Raw genomic sequence first — 15,004 nt, 5'->3', positions numbered from 1 at the left:
TCCTCTACAGAGGAGGCAGGATAGGGAAAAACCTGCTGTACCAGGATTCCCTGCTCTTCTTGCATGGAGGAAGAATTACTAACAGAGTGAGTGAGATACACAAATGGCTTTCATCTTTCACCAATCCTGTTATTAGAATAGAGGTGCTGCAGGCACAACATCTGCAGTTTGTTTTGCCATCTGTTTCTAAAAATATCATCTCAGTGAAGGAGACTCTTTTCCTGTCTCTCAAAATAATTTTTGTTTGCTTTTTCTTTCCAAGGGAAAAGTGATGGATTTGGAAAACAGCATATGTGGGAAAGATCACTCAGCTTCAGGGGTGGACTTTACCACTGCTATTCAAAATACAGTGAAAAGCTGTGAACAAAACAACTGAAAATTTTGAGATATACTGGCTCAACTCCTTTGATAAATGTAATCAAAGGGTTTAGTCTTCTAACATAATTCATACAGAGCTAGTGACAGATGTTTCCTATGGAGGAAAGTATGGTTTAATGTTCTGGAGAACCTAATGGGGGAGAAAAGAAATTGAAAAACTGAAAAGAACTATAAGAAGCTCTGAAATTATTAACAGGTGAAGTTTAGTAGTCATATTTTCAGAAATCAAAAAAGGAGGCAAATGAAGTGGGGGGACAAAAGAAGTCCCCATAAGATACTTCAAAACTCAAGTTTACTTTGTTTCATAATCAGGGATTTTGTTAGAATGGAATTTTCACTTTTTTTTTTTAAAGCATCTATTTCAAAATGCAAAAAAAGTCATCAAACCCAGCATTTTAGGGGTCAAGGAACATTTCCTCATTTTGGATATGACACTGACAGCTCAGAACAGACTAGATGGAGGCCCTACAGTATTTTGACAGCACCAAATATTCCTTTTTTACTAAAAAATAACTAAGGCATGAATATCTTAAACTACTTTTAGTCCCTGAACTCCTTTGGGGCTTATTTGGAATATTTAATCATGTGAAGTAAAAGGTGTGAGAGACTGAAAGGTTAAAGACCCAAACAATTTGCCATTTGCAAAAGCAGCAGATGCTTTGCTGAGCCCAGGTTTGCATCCCCACTCCGAAGGGGCAGAGGAGGTTTTTGGGTGCGTGGTGGCAAAACCTCTGATCTGTATAAGAACAGCCCCAGTGCCAAGGAGGAGCCTTCCACAGTGGACTGAATATAATCCACAATGTTCCAGGGAGCACCACCCATCAAAAATGAGGATAAGGGCAGACTGGGGACTATGGCCAGTTTATGAACAAAGGAGCACTTTATTTTATTTCAGATACATACATACTCCCACTGCACTTTCTCTCCAGCTGTCAAACCTTTTTAATCCTCTCCACAGGTTTCTGAGAGTCCCCAGAACCCTGGCAGAGGTAAATGATTCAGAACCTCACCACAGACACCTCCCTGCTGTGAGTTCAGTGACAGGGATCCTCTGTTTCAGACTGTGCCCAGACCTCAAACCTGAGTCACACTTGCCCTCACCCACAAAACACCTCCCCCAAAATGATGGGATGTACTAGCAGTTTTCTGAGTTATACAAAAGCCAAAGACTTAACTAACAGAACATAATAGGAGCATGGGAAAGAGGATAAGGCAAGATGCAAACTATTTGTTCCACATTTGCTTATAAAGCTCCTAAATAAGTATATTCTACTATTTCAGTTCCCCAAAATGCTTCTTTTAGCCAGAACATAAACATGGCATTAACAGATGCATAAATATACATACATGTACAGAGAGAGAGTGAGCATGTGCACGTTTTGCAATATACTTATCATCCCTGTCTCAGTACTAAAAAAAATAGCATACAGGAGAATCATGGATTCCAAGGAAATACTGGTCTCCAGGCTCTCCACAGCAGACTTGTTACTGAATTGAGAGAGGTCAGAAGAAGAGAATAAACTTAAATTTTGATACATTAGAAAATAACTTGAACTATTTACAGGGCTATTTTTGCTCTTTTCATTGGTAAAATACAAAATTTATGAACTCCCCAAGATTTCAGCACTGAAATCAGTAGTTGCTAAAACTAGTATCTAAAATCAGTCATGCTGGTTTCAGTACTGGGGAAAAATCCTGAATTATGGATATATATTTAAAAAAAAAAAATCTCAAAATTGCTACAATTGCTTTGCCTTTCTGCTGTCCCTTAAAGACAGAGCATCCTTTCCCCCTTTTTTAATGCCTCTGACACTGAGATGGAGTGAAACCAGTGGAGATAAAATTTGAGGCATTTCCTTGTTGCTCCAAAAGATGCTAATTTTGAGCTTTTATAACTTTGTTCGTAAAGTAGTTCCTCTTGAATGTCAAAAGAGGAGCTGATGATTCTTATAACACCACCCCAATGGGAACAAGGAATTTAGTTTTTATGAGACTCAGCAGAAGTAGAGAAAGAAGGTCCTTGGCTGTGGCTCTTTTGCAAGGTTTTCATAATGTATTTGTTAGTGCAAAGATCAAATGTGTTTTCAAATTAGTAGATATCTGAGATTTCAAATCAAGCCAGTCTATTTTCTTTTTTGGTGGTTTTTTGTTTTGTTTTTTTCTCTTTTTTTCTTTTTTAAATATTTCATTCCCAAACTCGTATGGTCTTTGCCTTCTGCTCCTTACAGAGCATTTAAGATAAGTAGTATTAAAAAAAACCCTACACTTCATTTCCCCTAGGAGCTGGAATCCCCTGCTTCTTACACTGGGGAAAAAGCACTGATCACTACAACTTGTAAATAAAAACTTGGAACTGAAACAGAGAGGCAGACTGAAGACAAATTAATGTAATTATAAACTTTGATCAACTTGGGTTGAAAACTGAACAGGTTTTCCTTCTCTACTAAGGTATCATTCTAGGTGTCACAGTTCATGTGAACATCAGTACCTTTGAGCTTCTGGTACATATGGAACCCTTAGGTCTAGGCATGATTACCAAAATACATTTATAAGAAAAACCTTTAGAAGCAAAAGCCTGTATCTGTCCCCAGTACCTGTAAATGCTCAACATAATTTCTCTCTAATAGACATTACTTATCTTTCAGAAATCAGATACTTTTTTCTTGTTTAAAGGTAAGTAATCAGTGGCTACAGACATTTAAGGTTCTAATAAACAAACATTTGCTTTTGATGCAAAATCTGTTTCTGAATCATGTGCTGGCTCTTCTCTTCCTCTGAATGTGTCATTGGCTATTTTTATTTTCTTTCCCATATATTTTATGAAGCTGAAAATCAAAGCTAACAGGGACAAAAAGCAAGTCGCAGCAGGTTGAAAATATCATATCTTAGTATTTTAGACATGTGTCAGCTTGATAACATAGGCACAGCACTAGAGGGATTGCCAGAATGTGACAGTGCACATGGCTTTGAGTTTAGAGAACACGCTTTAAAATAAGACTGGAAGGCAGCAAGGACAAGGTAGCCAGACTGTGGGGCTGATTCTGATCTTTCCTGATCTCAAATGCAAAACTGCATTTACACCAGCTAAGTCAGGCTGGAGAAACTGTTAAATTTTTTAAAGGGAAATTCTACAAGGATACAAGTCCAAGTGATGGAAGTGCTATCTGATATTTAAGATCTATATATTGCTGTCCACTCATGACATTAATTTATTAATTCTAGAGGGAAAAATGATATTTAATGAAAACAATTTCCCACTAATGATCCCTGACATTAAAATACTTGACTTTTATATCCCTCACTTTATTCTCTCTGCATAAGCAGATTAGGAATTGTACCTACTTTATAAAAATATGTGATAATATTACTTGTCACAGCAAGTGAAGCTAGCATATAGTACTAAAACCTTAACAGTAACACAGTTTATTTGCACATTTCTGATAAGTAGCAGTACAGAACGATTTTGGGGTGTTGAGCAGCAATTTGCACCTGAATATCAAAGTCTACTAAAATAATAATTAAATCTCATTTCTGTTCATCTTCACCTCATTTACCTAGATGTATTTCATTTATCCTGCCTTAGAGGTAGGAAAATTAGCAATATACATACACAGTCACAGAAGGAATCTACTCCCAGTAGAACTGGGAGTGCCACACCAGAGTTCAGGGTTTTTATTCTTGGCTTAAACAACTGAACTCTCAGCTCTTCCCCTTGGTCAGTGACAAACGCCACAAAAGCTGAAGCCAGCATCCTGCCCTGAGACAGAAAACAAAAATATAAACTATTTCTAGTGCCAGATATCCATACATAACCTTGCTAGGATTAAACAGAGCACAATGGGACCTCCCACAGCACCTCCTGCACTTGAGAGAGCCCCATGTCCCTGCAGCAGGCTGGTCACAGGCACAGGAGAGGCTACATAAGGCCAACAGAAGTCGCCACTCAGCAGCACACAGCAGCTTTAGCACAGCCTGCTGGTCACTGTCCGGATGCCTGGACACTTGACCAGCACATTACTCCATTCTGAAGTTACCCTGAACCTCATGATGCAGGGGGCTAAAACTCCAATTGTTCTGCTTCAATAACCTGCCACTTGTTCTAAAAAATCAGTTTCTTTTGCTGTTTGCCTTGTAACAGGACTGTTCTGGTCTCTCTGCCAGAGGGCAGTATTACACAAAACTACAAGCTTGTTGATTACAGTATAATTTTATAAGCTGTTGCTTTACTTAAGCAATTGCCAAGAAAAAGCTTTAGATTCAGTAGGATTTACTAGTTATGAGAACCACATGAGATCTAAAATCTAAACCAAGCCAGCTTTAAATATTGATTAATTTTCTGTTGTAATAATTATACTCAGTAATTTTTGTCAGATTACATAAGAATTAAGAAAACTAAACTCAGCATAAATCATTGGTTCCCACTGGTGAAAGAAAAGTGATCTTTTTATCTCTCTGCAAATACAGGAAATATATCCTGAGTAAGTTAAATGAAATTATTAAATAATTCCATGTTGGAAACCTGAACATATCCCATCGCTTCCCTCTTCTGGTAACTCTTAGCCTAAAAATGTATTATATCATGGTCCTGTAAGAAAAGTTCACAGATTTCAATGTCTTCTCTTCAGAACAAAATAATTCCTACAAAACAACTGGAATTTCAGCTAGACTATAGGCATGTCTAAGTATGCTTTTTGTGATGTTGTGAACATTATCTGCATGAAAACTGTCTGCTTTTTCCTTCACTAACTTGAGCTGATCCACTGATGCTAGCTGATGTATCCTAATGCACTGAAGTTTCCTGTGCTATTAATATGGATGGTACATTCACAAAGAAGTGAATTAAGGTACCAGGAAATGAACCAGTGGACAAACAAAACTATATTTTTTTCTAAATAATGTTTCTAGTCTAAGCAGACACTTGAAAACCCAGCTTGTTTTCCTCTGCTTTACGCATTATTGCACATTTATGCTGCATATGGCAGAAGACACCCAGATGCGATTCCAGAATTGTGTTCAAGTTATACAAGTGAACATTAGCAAGCCAGTTTTCACCAGTCTCAGTAAGAGGCAGACATCACACACTGACAGACAGAAGACTGACCCCACAGACTACAGACACACTACTCTTAGATATCCTAGGCACATCCTAGACTTTTATTTGCTAGCTACAAACAAAATGATGAACTGTGGATTTCAAAAAAATATTCAGATATCTTTTCATCTGCACGTGCACAGTGATATTCTGTGTCCAAGACTGCCTTTTATAAAAAGTCCTAGGTACATCCCATTTAACACACAGCCTGCACCCTGCATGGCATTGTCTGGCACCTAAAGCACAGATAGCAGGAATTCTTACTCTAAAACATCAGCATGTACACACAAATCCCTTAAGAAGCTGTATAAGAACTCACTTTAGCATTATGTCAGTAAACCACTTCTAGGAGTGAAATGATAACAGAGTTTGAAAACTATTGAAAACAGAACAGCTGCAAACTTGGTCTTATGAAGCTCTGCGGACATCTTGCAACATCCATCCTGGAGCCTCGGGGAGACACTCAGAACATCACTCAAAGCTTGGTGCCTCTTTGTGGACCTCCCTCGAGTAGGTGAGGAAGGGAAGAGGGGAGGGGAAGGGGATGAGGGATGACAGAGCGCCGAGGAGCTAAACACCAGCTTACAAACAGAGAACAGAATCACATAACAACACTGGACCAATGGACTCCAAGACACAGTGACAAGACAGATGGATACAAACAAGACACAAAATCACTACTGAGAAATAAAAAAAAAAGCAAAGAAACCCCATTGAAAAAACTAGATCTATAACTCTGAGGCTGCAAGAAGCAGCCAAGGGTACTGGCATAACTCTTCCAAAAAGAATAAATTATAATATAAATAAAAATTAAAATCAAAACAATATCCCCCCAAATCATACACTACAGACTTGCTCGGTTAGCCTGAATGCGCAGCTCTGATGGAACATACGATGGTGTCATCACAGCCCATGCACCGGTTAATGAAGGCCATGGTTAGTTACATCAGCTAGACTACAGCATGCCAGAAAAATGATCTTGCACTGACCCAGAAATAAAAGATACGACAGACACTCTGCATTGCAATAAAATTCTTTTTATGCCATCTGCAGTTTCTAGGGCTCTTTACTTTGGAAGAGTTTTTCTTGGGAATGTGCAGGGTAAAGGGGAGGGTTTTTTCCTTCTGGGTGTTTTTTTTCTCTGAACTCAATTTAAAAAAAATAAAAAAGGGAAAAGGGAAAAAACAGGATAGAGACTTAGCAGAAGTTTAAAAAAGTAGGAAAATAAAAATAAAGGATGGGTAATACTCTTCATTCTTTTGCACACAACTTTCTTGGGATGTCTTAAAAATGTGGATTTCTTGAGGATGGCAAGAAAAGATTTTGTTGCCTTTATTGGATTGCAGATCTATATCTCATTCTTGAGATGATTAAATCATTATTTTGTTGGAAGAACTTCAAAAATATAAATTGAGAAATACAGCGATGATTTAAAAAATTAAAAAATAGCAGTATGGCACGATTACGAGCCAAACAAAAAAAAAAAAAAAAAAAGGAAAGAAATATAAAAGAAACTAAAATATCAATCACCAAAAATTCATGCGGCACAAGATGAGGTGAAACGACAGAAAATGTTCTTCAAATATATACAATGTATATATCTATCTATATATACACAGACTATCTGTGTATATATCGATCGATATACCTGTATAATTTTTTGTTCTCCCTGCCCCACCCTGCCCCAAGGCTAATTGGTAGATGAAATTATCAATCAAAAGTAAAGAAATAAATAAAAAGAAGAAAGAAAAAAGTCTAACAGAAAAGAAATTAACGTGCTTTGTTCACCAAGAAATAACAGTATCATGCATCTGTTCACACCAGCGGATGCCAGGGTTAGATGAAGGCATGAATTTCTGTGTAAACATGTGATTGGATGATAGGGGCTACTGCTGATATTGGTAATTTATTACTTTAGCTTATAAATATATATGCACACTGTACATATAGTGCATATATAGATAAAATATCCTCATGGGTGGGGCCTTTGGAGCTTACATAAATAGAAAGACCAATATGCTGAAAACCAATCTCAGTATTCGTAATATTAAAAAAAAACCCAACAAAACCAAAAAATAAACCAAAACTTCCTGTAGGTCATCTGCATGATTGTAAAACTTGCCCATTTGATTTTGTTTTGGCTGTAAGATTAAGACTGTAGCTAGGAAATTCCATCAAACAAGTGATACTATTACACCCTAGAAGCCTTGTGGATGAAGCCCTGTCCTTTGGGTCCATATGGTATTCAGCTTATGAGATGGGAGGTCTATTTCTCCGAGTACTCAGAGGCATGCACACAACTTTAAAGGCCATTTCTTATTCACAATATGAGAAATGGGCAAGCATTCCTGCTTGTCAGAGGGAAAGACTGGGGGTAGCTGAGCACTGGATTATGGAGGGATGTTCCTGTTAGGAGAACAATGATGCAGTTATGGAGGATAACAACCAAATCAACACTTCTTTTAGTTTCTTAAGGAAGTCTTCACTTTCAAAATATTGCTTCTTGTACTGTGCTGGCTGCTTTAGAAGACAGATTATGCTTTTTTTCTGCAAATAAATCTCTGACCCAGGCAGCCTGCAGGTGGATGGCTACAGGCCAGTAAATTATAGATACAGAGAGCAGATCTGTTGGATACTTGCCTCCTGTGTGTAAGTGTACAAAACATTATGTAGCTTCCAATGCAAAGAACTGAGGATCTTGGTATATCTACTGCTGTGTCCAGTCCCCCATCAGAAAGGCTTACCAGTCTGATTAGATAATAACAGCCTTATATGAAGCCTTTTGGGAAACACAGTAGATTTCCCTGGGGGAAAAAAATCACATAGGAAATTGATGGGCTGACAGGAAAGGAAAACTGGCAACTGAAAAAGGGAAGAAACACAGGATGTGTCAAGCCAGGGAACAAAGATTAAGCCCTACAGACCATTTCAAGAGGCTGTACTCTGGGCTTCAGGCTAATTGGTGAGTGTCTGGGTCTCACTGTTTTCAGTAGTCCAAGGAGCACCTTGGGCTATGATGCCAGTCACCTGCCTGGCCACCAGCATCCAGCCTGCCTGCTGCCAGAGCTCCACTAATGGACATCCTCAACAGGAATGAGGGCAATGGTATGAGGAGACAGCAACAGCTGTCAGGAAAGCATAACCATAATCCTCAAGGCTTTGAAGTCTCAGTACGATCAGATAGTAAGGGTGCTCCTCATTTCACTGAAAAGAGATAAATGCTTTCTTTCTTCACAGTGCTTCCCAGTCATTCCTTGCCAGAAAATATATTTTCCTTACAAGTCTTACATTCTCTGGGAGCAGCTGAGTGACCAAAAAACCACCACAGAGCTGCTCTCAGAAGTACAGACTCAGGACCTTGGCTTGAGTTTTGAGGAACTTGAATATTTGAGCCTTGGATCCCCCTGGAGCACGCCAGAACACAGCCCTGTACTCATAACAGAGAAAAGCATCACGTTTCAGCCAAAGGAAGTTTTTTGGCCACATACTGGGACAAGTGACATTTTCATAGAGACAAAAAGAGGATCTCCTCTTGACTGTTAAGTAAATGCTTCTTCAGGGCAGATGAACAGGTTTTTTTGCCCCCTTTATCATTTAATTAAGCCTTCTGGTTGATCTAGAGATCTAAGGGTGTCTAGGCTTGTCTGCAAGAAGATGAATAGGAGACAATTTCCATCCCTGAACCTCGAGTGGTTTCTTTTGAATTACATAAAGTACAAGGGGGTTTTGTATCCACAGCTGTCATTGCTGCCACTTAGAATAAGTCCTTATGTATATGTATGTGTCTACAGGTGGTGTCTGTAAGCTACCTCAGTCCAGTGATGGCTCCTGATTTTTAAATGAAGTTTTTTCTACCAAAATTCCAAATGAAATCACTTTTGGAAGGGGGGCACAAAGTGTTAGCCAGACTGCTACAGTGAGTTTCCAGCCAGCCTGGAAAATCCCGAAGGGAGCAGAGTTAGGGAATCACCTTCACACTGTCTTTTTTAGAGATGCAAGTGTTCAGATGCAGATCCTATGTGCATGAGATTCAGGTCTTAGATTCAACTGTCAGTCAGAGTCAAGTGGCAGTAAGACCTTGGCAAATGGCTCTCACATGATATTTAGCCTCAGAGGACTCAGAGGATTTTCAACCTCTGAGTACACCAAAAACAAAGGCTTCAAAAGGACTCTACTATGTAAAGTATTGCCTCTGATTGAGGACCAAGACCAAAGTAATACCTCTAGATATTGGGATTTGATTCTGACCCATTTGAAATCTGAAAACTTCTGATTTGCAGGGAAATATTCTCTGCTGCCCTTGTCTTGGCTGTTGCACAGAAGGTTCATGTGATGTGTATCATATCTCACAGCTGCAGCAGTGAGTTCAGTAACCTTTACATTACTAGACCATGGCACTGAGGGTGATGGAAGGCCAAATTTGGCAGAAACTCAAGAGCTTTAAAAGCTACACATTATCAGAGCAACAAAAAGAAGACTGTGCTGGGTTAGGTCATTTAATTTTCAGTCTGCTGTAAAAGGGATCAGGCAAAGCAGAAGGCAGTGACCTGTCAACAGAGCAGGATGAAGCAATTTCAGATGAGGCCAATTAAAAAAAAAATCCAACAATAAGTTTTAAAAAAATCTGAAGTCACACACTAGAAAACACAAGGAAGAGAATCTGGATCTTTTCACTCCACAATGTACATATTTAAATACCAGATCTTGGCGTGTGGCCAGAATTCTGAGGTGGCTGGTGAAGTGTAAAGGCAAACATATCTGCTCAGCCAAGCCAGCACTACTGGGTTTTGATAAGCCAGCTCAGATTGCTTTAGTGCTCCAGAGCAGAATGGGCTGAGTGAGTGCTTTGGTACTGGCTGTATTGCAGACACTGGATGCACTGAGAATGCAGACAATAAGATAGACAAAGAAAATGAGAAGCCCCATAAACCTGCTACTTTTCCTTCTTATTCTGATGGAATGAGTTATGTTTATGCAAAAAGGACCTGCATATTCTTCCTCCTTCTGGCAATTTTTTACACCAGCACCTCTGAGCAGGAAAACTCAAAATCTGGAGGTGCAGATTTCATCAGCAAGGACCATCTGGGAGACTTATTTTTACATATAATCAAGCTAACTTTTATTCTCAATGTCATAGGAATTCCCTAGAAAATAATCAGATTTCAGTGGCTTACGTGGTCCACTTTCCTATGCAAGAGAAGTAGGGTGGAATGAAAGATACTGGGTGAAATTTGCAAGAATGTCTAGTTGTTTAGGAGACAACCTTCAGCAGATTTTCAGTGAATCACATTATTTTTCACAGCAGATATTCAAACGTCTGTAGGCACTCATATCTGCCAACTGTAATGCTTAGCAGGATTTTCAAAAGCAAGTCATTTTTACAAATCCAGTTTGTACCTGTTTGCAGCATTAGATTCCTAACTGTGTCAGGAAGGAGGTATTTTTAGTCTGGAAATGTTGCTGTACAGCACGATGAAATATAATGCTAAAGATGCTGGTTTACCAAATTTCTACTCAAACTTTGATTTTTCCACTGACAGCACAAGCTGACAATATTGCTGCTACAATTTCCAGCAGCTGAAATTACTGTGATTTTTGAAACAAAAAATTTACAAGAGGAGGAGTCTGATAAAGACATCATTTTGTCCTTTAATTGAAATACATGGCAATCAGAATAGAAATAAAAAAAATAAGTCCTCACATGTTAGTGAAACTTTAATGAAGTGACTTCAATTATTTGCATATCAGTTGTAGTACCTTTGTCTTTGTAACATGGTCCTATTAACCTCATGCCTCACCTTCACTACAATCACTGTGCTGGCTTTTTATTACTACCTTTATTTAAACTCCCATTGTTTATACTTCACAATCTAGTAATATTTGGACTGCTTTTCTTCCAGATGGGGAATGGAAAAACTCATAGAAATCTATGAAAAAAGAGATGGGAAGTAGGCTGAGCTACCTGTTCCCAACAGTCTGTGTCACTGTCTTCACTGCCATCACATGGAAGTCAAGAGTATGGGTGGAAGTTCCCAGCTACAATGCAATGCCAATATCAGCTTACAGCAGGACCAAGTTCTACTGAAAATGCAGGTACACCATGACAAATTGAAAAGAAATGTGAAAGCACTAGCCTTGGGTGAATTTTTATGTTATTACTGTATTACTCAAATGGCTTCAGGAAATTAGAAACAGAACATTTATAATACTTTCTTGGTATTTTTTGTAAGGAAAAAAAAAATCATGCCAAATAAAACAAAGCAAAAACAAACAAAACAAAGCAAAACAAAAGAACCCCCTCAAACTATTTATATGTTTCATTTTTAAAGACAAAAATTCTAACCAAACTTCCTCTTTTTCTTTTAAATGTACACAGAAATTCGATGATGTCTGTTCTCTATTATAGAAATGCTTAACTCATGGCAAGCCTCAAAAAAGAAGACTTGAAAAAGCCTGTAAGAAATAAAGTAGACTGCAGTTGCCTGCTGGATACCACATAATATATCTCACCAGAAAGAAAAGCCACCAATTTATCAAAATGTATCTGAAAGGGAGAAGTTGAGTCAGTTCCACATGGCCAGTTCTTCTGACTCTTTAACAAATACATTTTGAAGCATCACTGCAGATAACAAGGCAAGAATTACTACTAATTTTGTTATATTAAAACAATGTTTTAGTGCTCCCCAATTTCTTTGGGGTCACAGGAAACAAAATTAGTATAAACACATTACCATGTTAACTGTATGCAAAATCCCATGGACAAATGTATCCCTTACCATCCATCTTCAGAGTAATTAAGAAAGATTAAACATTGATAATATCTGATTTTTATTTCACTTTTGTTTTCTCTTCTGTTTTCAAATGTGCATCCTCTCCACTTCATAAATCTTCATTATTTGTCACAATCCATATTGACTTTTTTCTTACTGTGTTAGTAAAGTAACATCTAGAAATACGTGAGCTATTAATTAGCTGGAATCACTTTCAGGAAGTTTGCCTTTCCATGCGAACAACTTTATATAAACCAAATAGTGACCACATATCAGTGTTTTGCTGCTGCCAAGTCCATGGGATCTGATGCTTGCCTGTATAGTTTCTTCTTTTATATACAGTGTATATATACATGAGTGTATATATATACACATATACACACACATATATACATATATAATTATATATGTATACATTCACACACATATAAAATATATGTATGCATTGTTTTTTGCAAATGAAATCAGAAAGCAAGCAAAACACGACTGACCTGACTTACCTGTACTGGGTTCACAGTCAATGAAATCTTCATCATCACTGGAACATTCAGCTGAAGAAACAATGTCATCTGTTGTCTGGCATGTGAAGCAAAGGAAAAAAAAACGAAAAGTAAGATATTTGCAAATCAAAAAGCTATTACACAGGCAGCTACATATCCAAGGAAAAAAACACGATTTCACAATTGTATCTTTTAAAATATTTAAGTTGTACCAAGCACTCCATATATGCCTGTGTAAATGTGACTCCATTGAGTTGGAGTCTCCTGTCAGAGGACCAGTGCTTTATCCCGTGCTGTTGAATATTTCAGGTGTGCACAGGTGCTGTGCACCTGCTGGGCTGTTGAGGGCAGCAAGTGGATCACACTGATGCTGCTGAACGAAGTACAGTGGGCTACAGAGCTGCTTGGCTGGCAAGCTGCCCTGCAGCAGCCACTGTAGATGTGCTGCTGGGAGGAGGCTGGGCTCCTCTGAAAGTGCCAGTATCATGCAGGGCCAGCCAGAAGGCACTTCCTGAGAGACCTACCATGTGAGCCATGTTCAGACTGAACATGCTTTCTGCAAAGACTAATGCACAAGGTAGACCCAGAGAACACACAGCATTCAGACAGCTAGCAGTACTTTTTGCTGTGCCTGAAGCACCACTCTGAGGCAGACATAATTCCTGCTCTGTAAATGCACCTTTTGGGCTGGGAATCTGGTGTTTACCCAGATAATAAATATCTCTGCAACTCACTTGTGGCATGATGAAGAACAGCTGCATGAGTCAGGTATGCCCAATATGCAACCTCACCTCCTTGCTTAGCAAGTTAACAGGGAGGTGGATGCACCTAGATTGACCAGCTGTAAAGTCTGATTCTGAAAGAGTTAAACCAAACTGAGACCATTCACAACCATTGCAGGTTTCATCACATTCCTTTGCATTTCCAGCTGGTGATATTTTCTTCTTCTTTTTTTTTTTAATTTTCTTTTTTTAATATTTTTTTTCTTTCTGTGTGTGTACTGCTGTAATTAGTGAGCAGCATGTACTGCAGCATGTCAGAGAGAAGTGTACTGGTGTCTCTTCCCAGCAGCATCTCCTGCCTGTAATTGCTGCAATTAGTTGAATTAGTAATGCAGTCCATTAGGGAGAGCCTGTGGCAGCCTCTGGACACAGGTTGTAATGTTCCTGTGCACAATACAAAATTACCCCAGCTCAGCAGCACTGGCTCAACCACAGCTTCTGATGAAACTGTCTCCCTTAACAGCTCTTGCAGAGAGCTGCCTATTCTGCTGAGCAGTAGGATCAGTGGGATGACTCCTGAAGCAAAACAACTGAAATGCTTCTCACCAGGCAGGAAGCATCATAGAACTCAGGAGCAGGACAGCTGCACTTCAGTACTCGAGGTGAATGTTTCTGGGAATCTCACATATCAACAAAACTTTCAAATGCTTATTCCTGAAAAAGACTGTCCAGCTTTAAATAAGGTCTCTTTCACATTCTAATATCTGCTATGGCTGTCTCCAACATGTTCCATCTTCCCTTTACAAAATAGTTCAGAGGACTCTGCCTTTTCTTCAGTCTCCTGTGCTCCCAGCACTATGAAATATCCCTGACCCCTGCCAGAAGTTCCTTGCTCTCCCCCTCTCTGTATTTGAGCTAAGGGGCAAAAAAGAGAACCAAGAAGTCAGTCAGAAAAATCAGAGTGAACCTAATGTTCCTTCAGTCTTGATTTCCATGGCTTAGATTGAGCCAAGAAAGAAAAACAGGATAGGTCAGTTGCAAGTAAAAATTATAAACATAGAGTATCTGTAAAAAAAACAGTCATGAAGTATTTTATATGTAACTCATTCATACACAGCATGTTCATTTGGCAATGTTTTGTGGAGTGCTATCTTGCAGCAGTTTTATGCTTACTTTCATTAAACACTTTTACAATCTTGCTTCCATGAGGAGTCCAGGTTAAAAGGAACTGAAGGTAATATGTTTCTGCCTTACATGTCAAGGTAATTTTTAAAAAAACTTTCTTTCAGTCATAGAAAGTGAAAGAATTCTGTTGAAATCCTGGTGACTTCTATGACAAGCTGGCTTTAAAATTTTGTCTGCTCAGTGAGTGAACAATAAAGGAGCAATGCACAAAATAAAAATTTACTTTTTTCAATTCTTCTGGTTCTTTCACATATACTTTAGTAAGTATTACTTGTCCTCAGAAACTTTATAACTTATACAGAGATCACATCCTCCAACAGTGAAATGCAGCTGTCCTTGGGCAAAAAAATATTAGTT

At 38.6% G+C, this 15,004-nt stretch overlaps 1 protein-coding gene across 1 annotated transcript in view; it reads right to left on the bottom strand.

Moving 5' to 3' along the window:
* Nucleotides 1-15,004, bottom strand: part of NRXN3 (neurexin 3) — an 876,168-nt gene that overhangs the window by 25,134 nt on the left and 836,030 nt on the right. Inside the window, 1 exon segment of the mRNA XM_056493583.1 lies at nucleotides 12,741-12,816. Coding sequence (XP_056349558.1) covers nucleotides 12,741-12,816 — 76 coding nt within the window.

The sequence above is a fragment of the Oenanthe melanoleuca genome, chromosome 5, assembly GCF_029582105.1.
Source record: "Oenanthe melanoleuca isolate GR-GAL-2019-014 chromosome 5, OMel1.0, whole genome shotgun sequence".
NCBI classification, from domain to species: domain Eukaryota; kingdom Metazoa; phylum Chordata; class Aves; order Passeriformes; family Muscicapidae; genus Oenanthe; species Oenanthe melanoleuca.
The sequence above is the reverse complement of the archived record's forward strand: the minus strand, read 5'-3'. Positions and strand labels throughout refer to the sequence as shown.